Source organism: Accipiter gentilis, chromosome 1 (assembly GCF_929443795.1).
Source record: "Accipiter gentilis chromosome 1, bAccGen1.1, whole genome shotgun sequence".
NCBI classification, from domain to species: Eukaryota; Metazoa; Chordata; class Aves; order Accipitriformes; family Accipitridae; genus Astur; species Astur gentilis.
Window position 1 is genome coordinate 55,200,200 of NC_064880.1, and position 23,892 is coordinate 55,224,091.

The 23,892-nt window shown below is 37.9% G+C and overlaps 1 protein-coding gene across 4 annotated transcripts in view; it reads left to right on the forward strand.

Moving 5' to 3' along the window:
• Nucleotides 1–23,892, forward strand: part of PKP4 (plakophilin 4) — a 102,061-nt gene that overhangs the window by 76,415 nt on the left and 1,754 nt on the right. For all 4 annotated transcript variants that reach the window (XM_049813365.1, XM_049813356.1, XM_049813373.1 and 1 more), the window contains 9 exons: nt 12,294–12,477; nt 13,910–14,027; nt 14,519–14,710; nt 14,856–15,029; nt 15,807–15,957; nt 18,082–18,277; nt 20,261–20,345; nt 20,451–20,568; nt 23,174–23,305. In XM_049813365.1, the coding sequence (XP_049669322.1) occupies nt 12,294–12,477; nt 13,910–14,027; nt 14,519–14,710; nt 14,856–15,029; nt 15,807–15,957; nt 18,082–18,277; nt 20,261–20,345; nt 20,451–20,568; nt 23,174–23,305 (1,350 nt within the window). The remainder of the gene's footprint in view (nt 1–12,293; nt 12,478–13,909; nt 14,028–14,518; nt 14,711–14,855; nt 15,030–15,806; nt 15,958–18,081; nt 18,278–20,260; nt 20,346–20,450; nt 20,569–23,173; nt 23,306–23,892) is intronic.

Genomic DNA, 23,892 nt, shown 5'->3' on the forward strand with positions numbered 1-23,892 from the left:
AATTAGAATAACAACCTTCTTGCCATCTGTATAGATATTTCTCACATGAATCCATTTATATAAAATGTGTGAGGAATTATTTAGTCAAAAGCAGGTTTTTTTGACCTCAGAAGTTATTTGGGAACATGCCCTAAAGATTAACTATAAGTTTGAAAAGCTACCATACTGGGGGAGGGTTTAATTGCACAAACATGTTTTAGAGGAGTTAGAAAACAGTAGGAATACTGGGGTCTACATTTAATTAACAATAACTGAAATGACAAGATTGAAATGCAGAGAGATAAAGAAGTGGAAACTGAATAGAAAGTTACATTAAAAAATACAGAAAGCGTAATCGCAAAACCACGAGAATGCTTTAAGAGGGAAGCAAGTCATCTTTTTTACTGGCTATAGATTATTCAGAAAATAAATTATATGAAAATGAAGTAATACTTTTTTAAAAAAAGAAGTCTTTAGAAGTTGGACTTTGGAATGCATTGGAAGAGGATAACTCTTCACAAGCTTGCTCTAGCTGCGTGCAGTTTCCACCACTGCTGACCTATGGCAGCCTTGCTGTCCTGTGCTCTGCAGTCAAAGAGCCTTTAGAAGGGAAACTATGGGTTTTTGGTTTGGGGTTTTTGGTTTTTTTTTTGTTTGGTTGTTTTTGTAATTGCAACACATTTAATTAGATTTCAGCACCAGCTCTTTCTGGAAGCTACAGTTTTTCACATTGTAGCACAGCTTCAGCACTAGGCAGCAGAAGTGTTGTTGGGGCCTCCTTCCCGACAGTGTACCAGAGCTCCATTCCATAGCAAGTGACATGAAGGATGTGCACTGGTTTGTGCTGCCTGGTTATGTTCTCACATTGCAGTCAGCATAGCCCGGAATCATTCTGTGAATTTCAGGATCTCATGTCTTGGAAGGCTCATACAGGAGAAAACTCTATACGAGGTAGAAATCAAAATATGCATGTTCTTGAACCCAGGTGCAGTTTCTAACAATTGAGTCTACTTTCAAGAGACCCTCAGAAACAGCCCTTTAATATGTTAAAATGTAAGAAACCATGATGTACTCCACTACTGCAAGTTTTCCACAGAAAGCGAGTCAGATTCCTACCTTAATAGAATAGTTTCTAGCTTTTCATCCTATCTTCAGCAGCAGAGATGAGCCACAAACCATGCCCTCCCCAGTGAAAGAGCTCTGATCCACTCTTTTGAATGGTTGGTTTTCTGTCAAGTTTCCTCCCTGAAAGGTCAAGCAAGTGACAGTGCTGAACCTGGGGGAGCGGTACAATTTTATAGCTGGAAGGAAGGAAAAATGAGCACAAATTCCAGCAACAATTAACCACTAACTTAGCTGTATGGTAAAGCTCTGTCCTTAAGGGGAAAGAGGTTGTTGTTGGTCCTGGCAGTTCTTCATAGTTTCTTCAAATTAGTACTACCTCAGCCAGTTCAGTTGATCTCTGTCCAGCAGCACGATCTTTTGTGTACACAGCATCAGCTTTGTGAGAGATTGCATTCTTGCAGCGGTTCACACTGTGCATCGTTGCTTGTGTATTTCTGGAAAAGGGACCCAAGGTTCTGCAGTTCCAGACAACCCAAGGTAACTTTTGAGAAGGTACAGAAATAGCTGAAAGTCCCACACAACTTTGCAAACTAAGCACTCTGTGAAATGGGCATAGTTTCCTTTCACAACTTTCCTGTTACTATAATATTTACCACAGTTCTATTCTGTATACAGTCCAAAAAGCACTTGTGCAAAACCTGCAGAGGTAGTGTATGATTGTCCGTGTTTAGCAGTGGACCTCCAAGCTGGTGCAGCTGCTGAAGAACTGTTAATAAACCTGCTACCTGTTTGGTTAACACTACCTGATGTGAGCAGTGGCAGTGGAATTCGTTGCAGTAAACTTGTCTAGGGTCTTAAAATCTGGATTAAAATGCCATGATTCAAAACCAAAGTAAAGCATGAAAACATGCAGCTGGATACAGAGGAGAAACTAAGTTCTTTGCCACTGGTAATGCCAGGGTTCCATGAATAGTGGGGCCCCACAACACCACAGAGTACAAAGCCATTCACCAAGGAATGAGCAAATCATACTTTTCCTCTTTCCCATCCAGAAATTTCATGTGCAGATTTTTCTTCTTCTTGCCCCCCCCCCCCCCCCCTTTTTTAAACCCATTTAAGGGTTGGTGGCTTACCATATAAATTTCATGTATTCTCCAAATTAGGTAACAAAATAAAGCTTTCAAGAGTTACCACGTAAGGGATTTTCCAGACAGAGCAATTATTTTACAATCCTATTACAGTTGCTTAAGTTACATCAGTAACGTAACCAATTCAACACTAACCTGTAACCAGTAGAAGCAAACCAATAAAACAAAACCTTTATAACGCTAAAAGCTACTGAATTGGAGACAAGGTGGTTTTTAATTGTCCTCACGCTTTCATTGCAATCTATTGGAAAAAACAGATTTGTCACCTGAAAATATCACCATAGATCCAAGTCCAGAAGGATTATGAATCAATATAAAAAATTTTGTACATCAGAACAGTTGATACACAATTGTTTTAATATTTTTCGCAGAGGAGAACAAGTTAGAGACAAGGAGATGTTAGGAGATATTTCCCATAAAACAACTTCTCTCAGTTAAGGAACATTGCTAGCCTGTCATCCATGAAGAGTTGCTAAGGGTCAACAATCTCACTCAGTTGTGGCTTACTTTTGATGAACAGTGAGAAAGATGAAGCCAAAGTTCTGCTTACACATTACAGCTCTTCTAGTAACTCCAGCAACTGTTAGTAAAGTGGCTGAAGATCTAAACAGAATTATTTATCTTACCTGCTTAATTTTTGCTGTTACAGAAACTAACCAATCTTGTCCAAGTTCAGTCCAGAAGTGGATAGAAGATTCTTTATTATGAAGGAAAGTGATGATTTGTAAATGAAGTAGCTGGCATTTGATGCAGTTAGGTTTGATGTTTTTCTATGTTGCTGTAAAGCAGAATCTACTGGTGTTCTTCCACCAGGGCCCAAAGACTTCAAGCAGCATTACTGTGATAGGCATTGACCTTTAGAAATCAATAAAAATAAAACCTTGTATTTCATGAGGTGCTTACAGTCTGCAACAACAAAACTGTTGTAAATCTGAGAAATTCTAGTTAACAAGCTATTAACTTGTACATGTTTTATTAATTAATATAAATGTGATGTACTGGTACTGCACTATTCTCTGCATTCCATACGCCTTACCACATAATGGTAGAAAAACGCCGGTGACGTTTTATATACATTAGTTTCATACTTTTGTGTTTCAGTAAGATCAATTATGATCATCTTCACTGTTCATTTCTACTGTATATTATGTACTTTGCTGTTAGTTTTCAGCTGATGCTGCCATTTGTAAATGAAAGAGCACTATGCTTGTGCTCTTATAATGCTAGTTGTTTTCCATACCTTAGTATAGGAGATGAAGCTTAGTGCATTTATTAATCTGAGAGTGATTATTTAAATGTAATTTATTTTAATTATATAGAAGGCCATCAGTTTGAATGCTTGAGTATGTTACTCCTGAGTAATTTCCAGCAATTTTATAGAGAACTTCTTTTTGGAAGTGGTGGGTGGTGTTAAAAATCCTGGCACTATTTTTTCCGTATTTATGCTAGTTCTAGTGCTTTCATTATTGTATTTGGAAAGTTTAGATAGAAACTTGTATTTGTTTCCTTACAACCTGATAAACCTGGATTGCTGTATTTTGGGGTTTTTTGAGAGGATATTTCGGGTCTCAATTTCAGTCATCTTTGATGCCTGTTGTCAGAGTAGCATTATTAATTGCATATCTGAGATGGCGTAAACTCATTAATGAAAAGCATATATTGAACATTTAAGAGATTTAATGAATTTGTACTAGGTAATCACATAACCTTTTATTTAAGGATTTATAATTGCAATTGAGATGATGTCAAATTGTCTGAAGTAATGATTCTTTTCAATTGTTTGCCTAAAGATACTGTTTTTAGAATAATACTAGCAGAAGTAATGCTAAAGGTATCAAAAGAAAATGTCCATATATTTTTCTTGAGAGCTGTTTGACACCAATGTGTTTCAACAGTAACAGAAGATATACTTCATATACACAGAGTTCTTTATGTCAACATAGTAGACAAGCAAATGCTAGTGTTGATTTGATTTATGCTGGAATAGAAATTAACGGATTGCCAAGATTTACAAAGAACAATGGCTTTCGGAATACGACCTTTCCAAGCTCAGATTGCAGTAGATATGTGCTATAAGAACACAGAGCTGTTCTTTATCCTTCTATTACTACAATTGATTATAGGCCAAATCTTGACCCTTGCAGATCTAAATTAGCCCTGTCTTCCATTTATTACAGCACCACGTGAGCACTGTTTCACAGCTGTTGTCAGGTCATGGGTTCCAGTAATACTCTTGAGGCCAGTGTAGTAGGCTTGTGCATAATCACAGATCCATCTGCCTACACATACTTTGCTTGCTTCCATTCCACCCCAAACCATCATGTGCATGCAGCAAGCAGCATATAGAAACAGACTGTTACTATTTAGTGTGTTGAAAAAACGGTTCTTCATCAGTAATTTCTCCGCAGTTGAAAGCACCCCATTGAAAATTATGAAAATTCAATTGATTTTCCAGTATTTCTATGACCTATCTACATGCAGTAGGATTTGATTAAAAACAATTGCAATCATTAAATGCAATAACATTAAGTTTTGTCTTTATAAATTCCAAACTACCTGTTTTCACTAGATGTTCCAGTTCTGGATTTTTTGTTTGTTTGTTTCATTCTACTGCATATCACCTTGTCTGGATCACATTTCCAGGACAAAATTTGATCCTTGCTGCCTAAGTGTTGAGGTCTTTTTTTGTTTCTACATAATTTTTTGGTACATAGTGTGAGTTAAGTCAAGCGTATGTCATCCTCACAGAAGTTCATCCAACTTGTCTTCTCTCTATACAGCTAGATAAGCTGGTTAGTGTCCACTGGTGTTACAGGGAGTATCGTAGCTGGCATGCAGAGTTTGATCTCAACCTAACTGGCAGACATTCCCTCATCACAGAGCTTTGAACCTCCAGATATGTTCTGAGTGATACAAAACCATGAGGACTGAAAAGAGGAACTGTATTACTCCAGTGTCTTGTCTTTTTTCCTTTTAATAGTAATTTCCTTCTTGGGAGGAATCTCTTTCTCTCTTATTCTCTAAATATGTTTTGAATCCTTAGGAAAAAAAAACAATGACCCCCCAAAACCTCAATCACTGAAACTTAGTGGTTTAGATTTGTCTGTCTGTTTCTGCTCTGTTACAGTCTGTAGAAATTGCAAGTGCTTTTAAAGCATCTTCTACATGAGGATGGAACATCATCAATTTCTATTATTAAAGGTGTCCTGGAACAGTTTGACCAGCATCTTAGAGCAGAGACCCAGGACCTTTAGAACAAAAAGCTGATTCTTTCAAATTTTCAGGAGAAAACTGTTAAACCAAACTCTTATCTACTGCACTGTTATGTATATGTGTTTCTTCAGTTTGGTTCATCTCTGCTTCTTTTAAGCACTTATTTCTATAGTCAGTTCCTTAGAAAAGTCTTCCAGATGATCCTATTTTCTTTTTTTTTGCTGGACTAGCATTCATGTTAGATAGTCAAGATCATTTGGCTTTAACCAAAGCTTGTCAGGTTCAAGGATGGGATCTAAATTATTTAAGATTTCTTCTCTCTTTATTTTCTTAGTAGGGGTTTCAGTCTAGAAAACCAGAAGTTTATGGGCAAGGCCTTTTTTTTTTTTTTTTTTTCTTCCCTCCATTTGCAAGTGTTAATGTATGTCCCAAATCTATGTGGAAAATACCCTCAAAACACCTACCTGTACTATTTCTAGTTGCCATCATTTTTAGAGAACAGAGTACCTTGGCTTTCCTCACCCTGTCTGCACCCATTAACTTCAAACATGAGATCTGTTGTGAAGTTGATGGTGTTGAAACAGAACTCAGTTCTGCATCCATAAGGCAAACCTCAAATACCTTGTCCTTGTATCAGTAGTCCTCAACTTCATTCATGGTATTGTGTCTGGAGGGTTATGTTTCGTAAATGGGAGGCAATAACAAGGTTATTGTTACTTCCACGTACTTTTACCAGCTACCACTAGCTGTTCCTGTCCCTTGTTGCGTCTTCTACTTATTTATCTGAGGTCCAAAACAACTCAAAGCTCTGTAAGTACCAAAGGCTAGATCTGCTGTCAGCCATTATTGTTATGCCAAGGAAGATGACAGATGGGGTCAAAGAACAATCCCTCTGATCTGCTTTAGGAGGCTGTATAATTCAATATTTTTGACTGGTTTAAGTGTTTGTCCTTTGAGACCCCTTTTAGGCAGGACTTGGGGCTTCTGTTTCCATAGAATCACAGAGCAGGTGAGGTTGGAAGGGACTGCTGGAGGTCATCTTCGCCCCCACCCCCCACCCGCTGGTAGGAGCAGAGTCATTATTTAAATGACATACAAAATTATACCGTAATCCCAGAAGTCTCGTAGACCTTACCTTAATATAGCATTCTACCAGCTCCTACCACCATTTTCCTTATCTTTGAATGGAAACTTCCCAAATTATAACTGCCTTTGCCTTCATGGTTTGTTTTTAATAACCACTAAATTTGGTCTCAATTATCTTAAAATAAGCACTCTACAAATAATCAGATTGTATTCTCACTTTTAACATGAAGACTGAAGGGAGGTGTAATACACAGTTCTACTTTGTCAAATAAATAGCTGAAGACTTCTCCCAAATTAAGAAACAGAGTGTCCTGGTGAGGGCTTTTGCCTTCACATAATGAACACGGGTAATAAATCATTAATCATTTAATCAAACTACCTCCTTGAGAGTCCAGCTTCTGGGCAAGTTTTGACATAGTTGTTCAGTGGAACTCTAGTGATTTGCTCTTCAAACACTCCCAGGCTAACCCTCGTAGACAAGTTAATATTTGCGAAAGTTTAACAGGCTTCCTGGAGGGCTCGAGTTTAGGGAGGTCCTCTAGCTGGTCTTTTCAGTCTGTGCCATTGTGCCCACGTGTGACAAAAAGATGCTGCTGGCTATTCTCTTCCAATTTCTTGGCAAGCATCCGAGTTACAGTGTTCCTCCAAAGGCAAGGTAAGGTTGTGTATGGCACATCCCTTACGGGTCTAGCGGGTGCTGCTGCGGCTAACTGCACGGGTCCAGCAATGCCGGGGTGTGGAGTATACCATCTTTTGTTGCCTTGGCATTTCAGACAGCCCCCAGCTGCCCCGGCTTTTTCACAAGCTATAGGTTAGCCAGTAAATATTTAGAGGTAGTCATACTTTGCAAGGCTGAGAGATTTACCTCTGAATAACCATGTAGTACTATTCTCAAAGTTAGGTCATGTAGAATCGAGCATGCTATTTTCCTGTATGCGTTGGGTAACTAATAGTAGTCTGAAAATCAAAATAGAATTTTTCTCTTGCATAACTTGCTTTAACAACAAATGTTTGGGGGGCGGGGAGGAGGTTTAGGTGAGATCTGATTTCTAGTTTTGCATCACAAATTGCATGAAATAATGGTTTCAAAAACTTAAAGCTATAGGCCAGTGAAGCATTTAGATTTCTCACTGTTAGTTACCCATGAAGTACTTTTCTTTAGTGAGAGCATACAGTCACAGAAGAGATTTATGGTATGAAATTGGATATGTATTTGAAATAGCTTGGTTTATGTAATCAAACTGTTAAACCTGAAGAATAAGTAAATTTCAGCTCATCTTGAGTCTGTAAATGTAATGCAGTACAAAGTTTGATGAAGCCATAAATAATTTTTGAGAATCACTCAAAGCTTTTATGAAAAAAAGCCTACACAACAACTTTGAAGAGCACTGGTTTTTAAAAATTATTTTTTTTATTTCCCAGTTTGTAATCAATTCCCTTTTGTTACTGGAAGTCTTCCTGTACAGGAGCAATACTTTCAATTTAAATACTGTCAATTTAAATACTTTAACTACTTTAAATAATATTTTCAATGTGGCTCTAAAAGGGGTCTGTGATGGTATCAAAAGTATCAATAATCTCTGAACACTTTAACAGTGAAGTATCTGTTGTTGTACATTTTTCCTCTGTAGTTCCTTAGGACTATCAGACCATGAATGAGACAGTCTGCTTTTTGCTGTTTACAAATTAATTTATTATTTTGTTCTATGCCAAACTATTGGAAGGAAATTTATAGCAGGCGATTTGAAAAGTAACCAGACAGTAGGTACAAATAAGAAGTACAGTTATAAGCAAGAAAATTAAGCAGGTGTTCTGTCACACAGGAAGTCTAAAAATACCACTGAGTGGGCGAGGTAGGGTTCCAGCAGAATAAGGGTGGTGTGGTCAGAGGGTCTGTGTTCTGTTGTAGCAGAGCTCTGTCTGTACGTACCTATTCCTATCTGCTACTTCATGACTAGTGACAGGGATGTTCAAACATTCTGTCCTTCAGAGGTGCCAGAAACCCATTCAGTTCTGTAAGGAGGTAAGCTTACTGGTAAAAGCAAGTGCTTCTTGCATTGGAGAAGACTCACTTAATCCTGTAGATTAGCTGTTGAGTGCACAGAAAGGGGAGGAGAGCAGGAGAAACAACTCTTAACAGGTAAGAGTTGGAGGTTTACCATCTTGTGGCAGGCTGGAAAAAAATTAGATTTAAGAGCCTGGAGTTGAGAAGGGGAAAAGTGCACCTCTAAGATTGGCTGTCATATTTCTGTCGCCATTTGGTGAGGATCAGGAACTGCGGGAAGAGGATAGCTGAACACCAAGATGAGTAATAAACAGGTAGCATGAAGAATAAGAAAAAAGGCAGCAGCTGGGCATGTATTTTTTGAAATCTTAAAAAGTTTCTGCTGAGACAGACAGTAGGTTTGGTTTATTTGTTCTTGGTCCTTTTTCAGAAGACTGGATCAGGTGGGAAGAGGTTGTTGATGGCAAGACGTAGCAGGCAGGGGAAGGAGCGAGAGTCACAGCAGGCTCTGCTGCTCATGCAGTGTCCATGACATAGCTAAGAGGAACAAGAAGCAGACAGCACAGGCACAGTGCAATGTTTGCTTCCTGTATGGACACCCACGGACAGTGCGTTGTTTTGGGTTGGTTTTTTTTTTTAAAAACAAAAACAAACCACAAACTTTTAGGGGTCTTGGCATATGGTAACACCTAGCGAAGCAGATTGCTTGAACACAACGGTTTATGACTGCCAGATGGTGACAGGAGTCTCTATTGCAAGAGTCCTTGCAGCGGTGTCTTCAGCTGCATCAGCTGAGACTCCCCAAACTGCTATTCTGCTGAATTCTTACATCTGCCTGTCGCATGGTCCTGTGAGATCTCTCCAGCGTATGCATGATCCATTGCTGTTGATCATCATAAGATAGCTAGGAGATGTTTTGTATATAGTTCAATCGTATTCAGAAAACTGTCTTACATGACTGTTTTTGCAGATGCTGTTTCGGTGGACTATTTCCAAGTGTCTTTTATTATACCATTTAGCCAACTCTATAACAGGACAAGCGTAGGGCAGTCTCTGGATTTCTTATTTTTGTGTGTCTGTATTAAAAACTTCTGATGTCTTATAAACTTCTGATTTTATTAACTCTTGTAACATTTATTGTCTTGTACTCCCATAACTTATTTCTGAGTAAACTAGATGTTCAAGATCTAGTCAAACTGAAGACCGTATGGTTTATAGTAGCCATTTTATTGCGCTATTGTGGAAATGCCGTTTAATGTTTTTTGCTGAGTGTACATAGCTATACTACTTTACAATTAGTAAAATACTGTATGTCAGGAAAATACTTAGAGTAAGATGAGTACCTGGTGAGAATTTAGATGAACTTTAAGCTGTGTTTCGTGATGAAAAAGATGATTAAATGCCATATTTAGCATATTACTTGCATATACAGTTCTGCTGATAATTTATGTCAGATCTCATACTTTTGTATCTGAATGTCATGTAAGAAGACTCTGCAGGGTAGAGAACTATGGAATTCTGCCTGAGGATAAAAGATTGATAGCAGTTTCATTTGGCTAATAGGTCAATGTAAAATACTCTAGGCTTCTTACTATAGCAAGAAAGTATAGTTTCCAGGAAGAAAGCTCCTGTAGGATTTTTACATTAGCTCTTACATGTTCAGCTCTGCACTTAAGTATCTAATATCCCAGGCATACATTGCAAGAAAGCAGTAATATCAGTGCAGGCCATTCTTCCTGTGTTTATCACTGGAAAAAGAAAATGCAACCCAAAACTATATCCCCTCTCCATTGTTCGTCTTGCAGTCCTCCTTTTTGGATACTGGCTTTCCAGGTTCTGCCTGATCTACAGTCATGCCACGTCACACACTTGGGACCTTTACTGAAAACTCTTCAATGGCTACCACCCATCTGCCAATCTACCTTCTTTGTCATTTTTTCAGAAGTTTTTTCACAAGACCTAATGTTTGCAAAACATTGATGATCTTTCAGCTATGACATCCATAGATTTGGTTTCTTCTGGCTTAATTTTTGCTCTTCTATTCTTATGACCTTTCTTTTAGCTGTTAATTTCTGCCTGTAAAGTTGTAGAGATTTCCAATGTGTAAACAGTCTCTAAGAATATTGCTGCGTCTTTTCCATGTTCCTTTTTAAGAAGCAGTTTATAACTTTAATCTCCAAATTTCATATAAATCAGGATAATGATCTGTTTCTTCATGCTCCCAAACCTCTTTCTTACAGGCTTGTTGAAGACTCACCCTTTGGAGGTTAGATGTTCATGGCTTTTTTTGAATAGGATGAAGAGTTCAGAAAAAGGCCTTGCCTCGTCTGATAAATATGCCTTCTCACCTCAGTCTGCCAACTGAGGTGAGGTCGGTAGAACTAATGAGGCAACAAATGCAAATACCACTAGGGATCAGGTTACACACTCACAGAGGGCATGCAGTTTCGATGGCATCTGTAAGGGGCATTTTTATTTTTGAGATTTAGCTGCCCTTCCACTGCAGGCTCTACCGTTTTCTAAAGCACAAAGCATGACACATTCCTCTTAACAGAGCAGTGACAGTTCCAGTAGTGACCTCCTCCACGTAACCTCTGTAAGTCAGGAGTGCAGTTGCTGGTGGTCGCCCATAGCTGTAATGACCATATGAACAGTTACTGGAAGGAGGTTACCAGCAGCTGCTTTCTTCGGGAATACTCTTTCTGTTCATGCAAACATTCACACCTTTCCTTCTACACTGGAGTTCTCCTCTGAGAGGGGAACCCACCAGCCGTGTAGGGTGCCATTCCTGCCAGACATGCTCGGGAAGCAGTGTCACTGGTACCGCACTCCATTCCAGCTGCAGTGACTGTGCATGGACACCTGCAAATGTCCATATAGGTGACATGTCAGTAAAACTCTAGTTAATAGTAAATGGCTAAATGACTTTCATTTTTTGTTTTATATGAAGATTTGTGCTGGATTAATCTGGCAAAGCCATTAGTGACCGCTTTAGGAACAGAAGTGTCTGCTATGGCATGTTTATAGCAGCTTGCGCTGATTTGGCATGTTGCCTGGCATACTACCAAAAAAGACAGATTTTTCTTTCTATTACAGGTAGTCGGTATGGGACTGATCTTTAGACATCCAAGAAAGATATTAGCATCAGAGAGATATAGCGAGCTCCAAGGCATGTGTGGTTTCAGAAAGATGGAAAGGTGTTTTGCAAATGAGATGAGTTTGTGTGCTTGTAGGGAATATTCCTCTAGACTCCTGGAGTGCAGTGGGGACTTCTCCTCTCCTATCGGGTAGCAGAATGAGCTATACCTCAGGAAAGAAAGAAGGGAGTGTCTCCTGTTAGTCAGTGTGTGTTTCTGCTGAGTATTTTTCTTTAAGAAAAGAGTATTTAATCACCGATATGCATGTTTTCCTTCTAGGTATTGTGGGAGACCTAGCTGCTGATCTGTAAGGGTTATTCTAATTATCTGGCATTCCAACTTTTTCGTCCAAGAGCTTATGCAGCAGCAAAACAGATAGAGAGAAGGCTGCTGAATACATCATAATCTGAAGTCTAGAAATATTTTATTTCAGTCTGTAAAGTGAATGTTTTAATGGCAGCTTTGCTGACCACTTATTGACCAATAATGTTGGAATTAATATTAAAGTTACATTGCAGACTAATTGTATTTCTTTTGGTTTTGCATAGGTAAATTATCTTTCTCCTATTTAAAATGATGTCTTTTTAAGTTGGTAATGTTGCTTTATATTTGTTTGCTAAGTCTTTTCTGACTTTACTGCAATGGAAATCTTTTCTTAAGGGGTTCTCTGGAACTTGTCTTCATGCGATGCAGTAAAGATGACAATCATTAGAGATGCTCTGTCAACACTAACGAACACTGTGATAGTGCCACATTCTGGATGGAACAGTTCTTCCTTTGATGATGATCATAAAATTAAATTTCAGACTTCCCTAGTTCTGCGCAATACTACAGGATGCCTGAGGTAATTTGCTGTTCTGGAAGACTCTGTTTTACAGAGTAATCATGTTATCCAACAGGTCCATTTTATACTGTAATTTTTAAGACCGAAGAGTTGTTGCATTCTGTAAATTACTTGCAGTTCTATCATTTAGGCATCTTTTGCATTTGTTTTTTTTCCATTTTCTAAAAATATGAAAAGTACGAAGTTAGTCACTAAGAGGTGCTAACTATAATGGCTAGCGGTTACATTTTGCTTGGGTTTTTTATAAGTTACAATCACTGCACTTTTCCCCTATTACTGCAATTTTTGTATTGTGTGTAGGGCTTATGAATATTATTTAGCAAAAAAAATTTGCATTTTGTGATTCTTTATTGTTGTATACATTTTAAAAATTACATTTGTATATGCATACATATAGGTAAAGAAGTGTTTGACTATTCCCTTTGTGGATTTCTCAAACAGCAGTACGAAGGAAAAAAAAAATGTATTCAGAATGATAAAAGGCAAAACTAAAATATCTGAAAGAGAATTGAAGGGACGGGGTAGTATATGAGCAATTTTTGTTCATTTGGAGGTTTGTTTATAATTTTAATTAATTAGATTTCAAATTGTGTTCCATGAAACAGCAGAGTAAGACCATTGTGTTTAAACAGAACTGGAATTGCTTTTTATTTGCTGGTAACCCTTCTAAACTTCAGAATATTTCCATAAACTACTTTGTTGTTCATTGGGTTGTTTTTCAAGATGACGAGTTTTACACTGCTTTTGAACATCAGGTTGGGCTAGCGTGGTAGAGCAAACATGATGTCTAGAGAGAAAGCACCTCTGTGGACAGGCATGGTGACATGGTTTTTAGCAGCAGTACCATTTTCATTGTGCATCCAGGCACAGTGCAAGCTTCAGGTTTTGCAGTACAGTGGCCTTGAAGGCAAATATTTGTCTACATCATTTGCTGCTTATTCTGAAGCACAGTGTGGCCTTTTCCTTTCCCTACACCGTAATTTATACACTTGTACTTCTGTCTGTGTAGCACTATTACAAATGTTCATGAGGCTGCACCACAGAACAGGTCACTGAATGGATGCAGTTTAAAAAAGAGGCAACAAAGGCTGTTTCTAACACAGACAAGCTCAGCAATCTGTTCTACAGCGCATACAAACCATAGATTTGAACTTGTACAACAGAAAAGGCTTGGAATGGAAGTCTGTGGGAAAGGGGTTCTACCTATGGCCGTTTTTGTCAGTGAGTCAATGATATCTTGAAATTGCAGTTTTGAATCATATTTTTATAAGAATTGGGTGTCTGTTGTTGCCCAAAATGGTATGTTTGCTTTTAACTTCTCAAAGTCAATTATCAATATGAAAAAAAAAATCTTCTGCAAACTACCTAATAAAATGATTGCACGTATGTCTGTCTGTGAATACAGTATTCCTTTTTCATTTCAACCCCTTAGGAATCTAAGCTCCGCCGGTGAAGAAGCCCGGAAGCAGATGAGGTCTTGCGAAGGGCTGGTTGATTCACTGCTATACGTGATCCACACGTGTGTGAACACATCCGATTATGACAGCAAGGTGTGTGCACATTTCCTCTAACTGATTTTTAGTGCTAAGCTGTATGTCTGATAGGATCTTTTGGGTCTTGTATAGTATAATTTAGCACTGTGATGTGCTTAGCTCAACTGATCTTTTCTCCCACTCCCAGTGATGCACAATCAAATTCTGTTGCATAGTACAGTGTAACTTGTTCTGTGCTTTTCATTCAGTGCTGAAGTATTAATTCCTTCATAAATTAATAATAAGCCTTTGTGCTTTTCGTTTTCAGAACACTAAAAACTAAGCCACTATAATAATTTCTACTATTAGAAGTATTTTCATATTTGAGGATATCGGGAGAGAGGTTGCAGTTTTCCCAGAGAAACAGACAAAGCAATGCCAAAGGCTCAGAATTAAAATTTGATGCTTGTGCTCCAGATGCCTTTTCACCTTCACCTGATTTGTTTGGTTTGTTTTATCACTATGTAAGAAAGTAACCGATTACGTGACATCTTTCTGTTTGGTTTCAGACAGTGGAAAACTGTGTGTGTACGTTGAGAAACCTTTCTTACCGTTTGGAACTGGAGGTACCTCAGGCACGTCTGCTAGGAATCAATGAATTGGATGACTTGTTAGGAAAAGAATCACCTAGCAAAGATTCAGAGCCAAGTTGCTGGGGGAAAAAAAAGAAGAAGAAAAAAAAAACTTCACAGGAGGATCAGGTTTGCTGTTTTCCTCGTATTACAAATATATGAACTGTAGTTTAGCTAATGATGGCGGGGAGTACATACCTTTAAGAAAAACTATCATATGTTTAATGAAAATACAGAGGTTTCATGTAGTTACAAATATCTGTTCATTTCTCAGTGGGATGGAGTTGGCCCTATACCAGGATTTTCCAAGTCTCCTAAAGGGGTGGAAATGCTATGGCACCCGTCTGTGGTAAAGCCGTACCTAACGCTTCTAGCAGAAAGCTCCAATCCAGCTACTCTAGAGGGCTCTGCAGGATCTCTCCAGAATCTTTCTGCAGGCAACTGGAAGGTATGTGAATTTCTACTCTGCCTCCTATTGTTGTATTTTAGCTGTTTTTTTCAATAAGATATGGGAATGTGTTTGGAAGGAACATCTCATTTTCTAGTATGCATCTGAGTATTTCTCTCTAGTATGTATCATTAGTGCTTATGTGCTGCAGTAATGTTACTTCCACAGCGAAAAGTAATGACAGAGATAGTAGACAGGAAGACCAATATGGAAACTGGCCTTGAAATTGGTACCATTTATTTTAGCTGAACAGAAGAAGCTTTTTTCCAGTGTGTATTAGGTCAAAACAATCTTCTGGCAGCTTCTAGCTGTGAGTTCTGGTAGGAAGGTACTGTCAAAATAAGACCAGCATAAATAGTTTGTATTTGCTTTATTATTTTGTATTATTTATTTCCATACATTCTTGCTTGTGGCCCTTGCATACAATATGTTACAAAACCACCACATGAGAACACTTTATTAATGTTACATGTTTGTCATGGAGAGATTAAAACCAAAACAAACACTAATACCAAAAAAACCTGTTCCCTTTTCAATAACTTGTCATCTATTAAGGTATCTTGTCTGTTAGACCACTTTTTTTAAACATTGCTTTGTAAGAAGGAATGAGCAAAAAACAGAGCCAACCCTTTATAATGATAGAAAAGATGCACATTTAACATGTCATCCTGTCTTTGGAAAACATCCCCTAGCATACTTAAGAATTATAATCTAGTAAGAGATTATTTCCGTCAGAGTGTTGTAGTAGATTTGTGACTAACTGGAGTTTTTTTATAGTTCGCAGCATACATTCGAGCTGCTGTAAGAAAAGAAAAAGGACTACCAATCCTTGTGGAGCTGCTGAGAATGGATAATGATAGAGTTGTTTCATCTGTGGCAACTGCCTTAAGGAATATGGCATTAGACGTTCGTAATAAGGAGCTTATTGGTAAGTACAGAACTGTACTGAAGAAAGCAAGATCACCAACCTGTCAGACCTTGTATTGAAAAAATACTAGGATGAGATTCTACCAGTAGAAATAGAATACTTGATTTTACTGTGTCATGTCAGTTGTGTCACAGAAATTAATCTTTTTGACAGCAGTAGTTTTTCAGAGTAATATTGACATTTTAGTTTGCCTTTAGCCATCTTGCATGGCAATCTCTTTACAAAGGATGGAAGCCACCTCAGCTAAACTAAACTGGACAGGAAACTGTCAGTACAAAACATGATGGAAAACGCAACTCTGCTTCCTTGGAGCTGAACGGTAACCTTCTCAGAGGGTTTCAAGGTCCCTTACATATTCTAAGAGGATAGGACAGTACCTGCTGCCAGTGCATCAGTAAATACTTTATTTAATAGTATTGGACAGGGAGAGAAGGAAGAAATCCTCTCCTAGTAAAATATTTCCATGAAAACCCAGATACAGAGCTGAATTAAGTCTTTGCTGAATTAAGTAATCAGCAAGGGTGCTTTCTAGAAAAACATAATGTTTCCCTTTTTTAAATTTTAATATTTAATACTTTAAGCATTCATATGTGCCTTTCTCTTCTAGCATTTAAAAAAACCACAAACAATATTTTTCCTGCCTTGATGAGGAATCTCGGTCTATTATGGCAAGTGTTGAACATGCCTCATGCTCAGCTTCAGACTGCTGCAGCCTAAATGAACCCTGCTAGCACATGTCATGATCTAAAAAAGTTTCATTTTTGTTACAGAAGCATTTTCTGTGTTGTAGACCAGTGGCATAAGTATATGAAAACTATTTATACAGATAAGAGTATCATTATTATCAAAAAGATAAATGCAGGTGAACACAATTTTATTATATATTTCTGAAGGTTCTCCATCTTGGATGTTCAGAACATGTTTCTTGCAGCGTAGGTTTTACATACATTAGAAATCAGTAAAAAGAAAATTCTGTTCTATAGCACCAGCCATATACAGGTCATACTCACGTGATACTCTCTTTTCAGGACTTCCCCCCCCTTCCTGGCAGAACTTTTCAGTTCAGGAATGCACCTCCACCTGTTCCCTCTCCCTGTCAAAGCTTTAACTATACAATAATTATTGGCTTTCCAGATACACTCTGAAAATAATCTTTGTATAAAATATTTTGAGACATGAAGTGAGTCTCCCCATGCTAGTAATCTATTTTATGCAACTTTACTGCCGTTGGTAGGGGCAGGAATAATGGGTTTACATGGTCTAAACTCTGAAGAAAGTAAGAGACTGGGGGCTCTGACAAATAACAATATGAATTGGTATATGCAAACGTGTTGATGAGCTTGCTGAAAGATCGGCAGTGACAGGGTACTATTGTATACAGCATTGCTGGTGATAGTTTTCCAGTGTGTTTGAAAAGTTGTTCCTTTTGCGGAATTCCTTTTTGGGTATTTTTTTTTTCCCCTCAGGCACATTATGCAAATAGATAGCTAATGGCTTTGTGTAAAGCTTACTCATTATTCACTGTTATGTACAAATACATGTCTTCAATAAAATCAATTAATCATTCAATTAACAGCATAGCCTAAACAAGTAAAAAAAAAAAAAAAAGTACCTTAGTGTTAGTTAATTTCTGTTGTCTGCAGTGTGATTATTCCTATGCATCAGTCAGTAATTGAAGACCAAAAAAGCTGAGATCTGATCTGTTCTGGGTAACAAATAAGGTGAACAGAATGTCTGAAAAAAAAAAAATTCCAAGTTACTGTAAGGATTTCTTTAACCCTCCCATAAATGAAGCCTAGGAAAATGCAGCACTCCTTCAATCATAATAGCATAACATTTTTCCTGGAATGATTCTGTTTTCTCCAAATAATTCTTGTTTACAAATGCTCCTGTTCTAAAGCAAAAATGCAACCTCTCACATTAAGATAAAAGGAAGAAAAAAAAATAAATTGATCTCTAGTCTCTCTTGACTGTGTAAAATGTGAGTCCTTGGAAGGTTTCCACGGTTTTGATTCTGTTTCTTTTTATTGCTTTCAGATGCAGTTTTGTGATGAGTCCTATGATTTCAAATCTTAAGTACCAAAATGTATTTTCTTACTTTGTTCTGTTGATGGGTTTTTATAGGTAAATATGCTATGCGAGATCTGGTTAATCGACTCCCAGGAGGCAATGGTCCAAGCATATTATCTGATGAGACTGTAGCAGCAATCTGCTGTGCTTTGCATGAGGTCACTAGTAAAAACATGGAAAATGCCAAAGCCCTTGCTGATACTGGAGGAATAGAAAAGCTGGTGAACATAACAAAAGGAAGAGGTGACAGGCAAGTAGGCAACACAGTTCATACCTAAACTGTTTCTCTGTTCCATTAAAAATGCTTAAGAATGCAGGAAATGTTTTTTTGAGTTAAAAAAAAAAAAAAAAAAAAAAAAAGTATCTGCTGTTGCAGTCCTGATCCAAGTAGCTAAAAAAGTCTGAATCACACTGGGAAAGAAGAGGCAGTTGCTCCCCCCATTCTCATGCAGTGTATTCTCTATCTAAAGCTTTTGGAGACTTTTCCAGTTGTGTGCAGTAATCACATTAATGGGGTCTATTGGGTCTATTCAGGTTAAATGGTATTTTTTTAAAAAAAATTGCTCCCTCTTAAACACCTACAAGATTAATAGAATATTTAGAGATTTTCCAAGTCAGAATACGTTGCACCTTTGTCAGGATGTATCGCAATAGCTGTTAATTGTATCTAGTGTGGCCATTTGGTGGGTTGTAAGGAGAGCTTGGCCTACCAAGCAGCTTACCTAGCCAGTGGGGTTTTCTTCAATAGGATTGCAAAGCAAGTGTTGGCTGAGAAGACCTGGCTCTCTGCAGGCTTATTCAGGTATGGCTGCCACAACCCCTGTGCTAGGGGTTTTGTTAGCTGAGATCAGCTCTGGGCTTGATCAGGCATTGTGTTTGTTTAGTAGCAACAAAACCTTTGAGAACCAGACAGCTGAGCATCAAGGAACAGGAACATGTGGTGGCTCCTGAGTCGTGCAGGGTCAGCAGTAAGTCAGGCCCGTGGACCCCATCTGGCTTTGATCAGCACCACTGCTCTGTACTCCTTAGCAATATGACTGATGCAAGTCATATTAAGCGGGACTCTTGTATAAACCAGGATATCACAGATCTCCTTCCTGTGCATAGCAGAAAGCTGATTATATAGCCAGCCCTGTGTACTGTTCCCAATGTTGGCTTGGATGGTAAAGGGGAGAAAAGGATTTCTTCTCACAGGAGTTGGTCGGTGTAAATTAAACATACCACATTTTCAACAAAGTCTGTGTCTCAAAAGGAACAGGGCTATATTTTGAGTATCCACAATTTATAGTACTTTTTATGTTCAAGGGACACAGATTCATTTCAACTGCAGGTGTGAATGCAGTGATCCTTTATATGACTTCATTGATCTGTGGAGACAACGTGTAAAGTTGCATCTGCAGTTATATTTATGAGACAACAGCGTACACTAAAATCTTGTGAACATACTAAGAGTGTCTACTCATTGATTAACACTATCACCTGCAATTTTTTTTCAGTCTTTTCTTTCAAAAGCTGTGTTTGGATGAATCTTCACAGTGACAGGCATACGTTTAACACAGATGTCATGCTGTGGCATGTAGTGTCAAATCAGTACTTCAGTACCACTATCAGCTTATGACCGTTTCTCTTTAAAAAGAGAGCATGATTTTATTTTGAATAACAGCTAGAGCATTTTCCTGGCCTTGCTCTTGAGACTGGAATAGTGTTTTCCCAACCCATAGAAGTTTTCAGTAGCACAACACAGAACTGAGAACAAAGTCTCACTATGAGGATGGCTGGAGGCTTTTAATACCAGCTCTTTTTCATTTGTTTCTTCTTTTTCCACAGTTAGGAATTTTGTACAATGATTTAAAGTATGTAGTCCAGTTTTTATGAAATGGCACAAAATAGAATGTTTCTTTTCATGATTTTTAATGCTTGCAGACAATGACAGTAGCTATTTCAGCCCTTCTATCTGCATTCCTCATGTAGGTGACCTGAAGAAAAAATTTCTAGACTAGAGAGGGAAATGATTGTCATGCTTACTCACGTTCTGCTCCAGCCTTTTGATGAGGCTGCTGACAGAGCTGTGTTCACGCTGTGGTAATGCAGGCATGCATTATTGAGACCTGGAGAGATGACCCGACTTGCTTCACAGCATCAAGGTTTAGGCTATTATGCAGCTTAGGAACATTGTTCTTTTTAAGTGGAATTAAGTGGCTTTCTTAAAATGTAATATTATTTACTTCCTTAGATCGTCACTGAAAGTTGTCAAGGCAGCCGCCCAGGTACTGAATACATTATGGCAATACCGAGATCTCCGTAGTATTTATAAAAAGGTAAATTACAAAATTAGCCTACACTGGAAAACAGTTCTACAAAAACTCCTAATTTACTGAAAAGCGATTTATTTTGATGACTTTTTTCTTTTTGCCACTCCACAGGATGGATGGAATCAAAGTCATTTTATTACACCAGTGTCAACACTAGAGAGAGAGAGATTCAAATCACATCCTTCTCTATCAACAACAAATCAACAGATGTCACCTGTCATACAGTCAGGTCAGTCAAGAAGTGTAAAGAGATTTACTGAAGGGGTACCTGGTATCCCATTTTTTAAACTCAAATAGAATTAGTAGTAAACTGAGAGGCTATCTAAAACACAGAGGTCATGCTGTCTCTCCTTTAACACAAGTACTTCACGTACTCTGAATGTTACCTTAGCTGTTACTGTTGGCAGGCTTCAGATTCCAAGATTTGTGGATGTCTCTACATTAGTGTTTTCATTTGGATAAGGAGCACTTTTAGGCAAATCTCCCCACTTACTCCTTAATGCAAATCAAACCGCAGTCTCGGAATGTGTGAATTGTATTCCTTTTGGATGAAACTGTTTCCGATGGTGTGCTTCAAGACCACTGATGTACTCCAACTACTAATGGGCATTCAGTTCATGAGACCAGGTTAGACTTGGTGCTAAGTAAATTCTCAGAGTACACACCTGGACTTTCTCTTTACAAAGCCACCGCTGTGCTGTATGACTTGGTGTTGTAGATGTAGCCTCACAGAACACAGGTACTTGATAGCATAGAAAGCAAGAGACCTATTTTCATTCCCACTTATGCAATGTCACATTAGGATGAGCAAGACAAATAGAAAAATCTTACTCCTCTGGCTCCTTGTTTATTTCTCACCTTTGTTTCTTTAACATCTTCAGCGCTAGGATTTAGATCTTTATGAGGGGGCTGATACAAAACCTACTTGAAGCCTTGTCTATTATCTTCATTTGGCATTTTACTTTATCCAATTTACTCATCTATTTTTATGTGATTAGATCTATGTTAATACCGAGAAATAACTATCTACCATAACTGCTAAAATAAGTGACCAGTTCCTATAATACTCTTGTTTAATTACTTCTTTACATAAAAGTAACAACCCTCCCACATGCTTTCATGACATGGTTGACTTGAAAAACAAGGACTCAACCAGGGATTTATTTTCCTACGAGAAGTATACCCATAGTATCTTAAAAAGGGAAAGAAAGCATATCTTTCATGCCCAGAGGTCCTCTGAACCACCACAGTACAACATACAGGACTGATTCCTTTGCCTAGTGCCATACAACAGCAGACAGCAGTTACCAGGTCTAGAGGGTTTTGTTATTCTGATCTTACTGTGTTTCCACGTTCCATTTTCTCCCAGACCTTCGGGATTCCAAAAGAACATCCTGACCAGGTGTCTTTGTCACTCTCAAACCACAAGATACTGAAGGCAGTTCTTTCTTTTACACCTAGTTGCCAATTTGCACATACTGGCACCAAAACACCACCTTGAATTCACAGACTGTTTAAGCTATGATCTACTGCCAGAGCCAAAAATACCTTCTCAAAATAAGCAATGATAAAGCAGCAAATACGGCTTAGGCTCAGGGAACTGACCAGATTCTACTGAAGTGTAAAAGGATATTCCAATATGTACTGTCAAATTCTTATTTTGGCACAGTGCTTGTAGTTCTTTGAACTACAAGTAGGAAGTAAGATGGCCAACTCTAACATAATGTTCAGAGGCTGTTGTACTTCAAAGAATGCTTAGTACAAAATCCTAATAGGAAGTGTCTGCTTTTCTGTTCCAGACCACAAACAAGCTTAGACTAGTAAGGTGGAAGTTTGGTGCAAAGAACGTGTCCGCAGAGGGTACTGTGGTAGCAGCCTTGCTGATCACAGCATGCACAGTAGGTGCACGGTAGAACAGTTACATTGGGCCTGTAACAGTTCTTGTTTCAGTCACTCAATTACTAACACACGCATTACATTGACCCATGTCATAGTTTTAATGACACCCCCAAATGTAACAGTTTTAGCCATGAATATGCCAGGATAGTATCAGTAATTAAACTATCCATAATAACACAAAATTTTGAGATATGATGCAATGGACACAGCTAATGGAAGATATCATTGGTTAATATTTTGAAGCAAGATTTCTAGAAATCATTTTTAAATGTTTTTCTCCTGTATTACTGGAGCCTTTCTAAGCCAACAAAACCTGAGTGGTCTGTAAAACAGGGAAGATTTAGCAGAACAAACTTTTTACAACTACAGTAGCAATTCAGCTGTTCACTGTAAGAATATAACGTAATCCATTGTTATGATCCTTTAGCAGTTGTCAGCCACCTGGAGCACCAAATATCCAAGATACTGGTTTTGATTAGCATGCAGAAGTGTAATACAAGTGTGTACATGGATCACTTCAGCCAGACAGACTGTAAATCTTTCTGTCCTATCCCAAGTGATCGGATGGACTTAAATAGAATCTTTAAGTATAACTTACATAAAATCATAAACATTAGGAGTATCATCTTCTAAATGCAAAAAAATTATTTAATATGCAAACTGAAATGGGTCTCATTTGAGTTGTAAGCAGTATAGAGCAGTCTGTGACTCGCCATTAAAGTATATAATTATAATCTCATGGTATGTTATTGATAGCTTTTGTCATTGGGGTTCTTCATCCAGGAAGAACTATGTACTAGTTTTGTCTGTTACCCACATATCTCTCATGTTTTAATCCTTGAGGAAGGAAGGGGTGAGGAGAGAATACAGAGAAGGTTAGATATGATGGGAAAGGCTTTTGTTGTATGTACTAATAATTTTCCTTTTTTCATTAGTTGGCAGCACATCCTCATCACCGGCTTTATTAGGAATTAGAGAACCCCGCTCTGAATATGATAGGACGCAACCTTCTATGCAGTATTATAATAACCAAGGCGATGTCATTACACATAAAGACATATATACTGGTAAGATACCAGTTAGGTGAACTTTTAACTGGAATATGTAAACATTCCTTATATGAGGAGTTTAAACAATCTTAATATGGACAGTTGCATTAGCAGGCTTGTTACTGCTTAATGTTGTTTTCCATTTTTATTCATTATATTCATTGCACGTGGAACCGAGCAGGTTTTTCATGTGTCTGCTATTTTCTTGAAAATTACACACATTACCAGAATAAGAGATCTGTTTATATACTGGGAGGTGAGAGGTGTTTGGAATTATTTTTATTTAAAATTCTATTACAGAAATATTTTTTGACAGAATTTGACAGAATTTTTAATAATAGATATTGGTAGATACTGTGTGTGATTGTATATAATAATGTAATATTATATTGTTAAATTATACCAAGATTTCATCTTTTCTCTGATCTCCCTTTTCCTTCTTACTGTTTGACACAAGTCACAGAACAATAGAGATGACAGTGAATAAAGAGAAGGAACTTCCTTGTTTTAAAAGTTATTAGTCTGTAAAACAAAAAAACACCAAGACAAAAAAGCCACTTGGTTTCAGTTTTAACTACTGCTGAGGGATAAAATTTGCCTGTGTA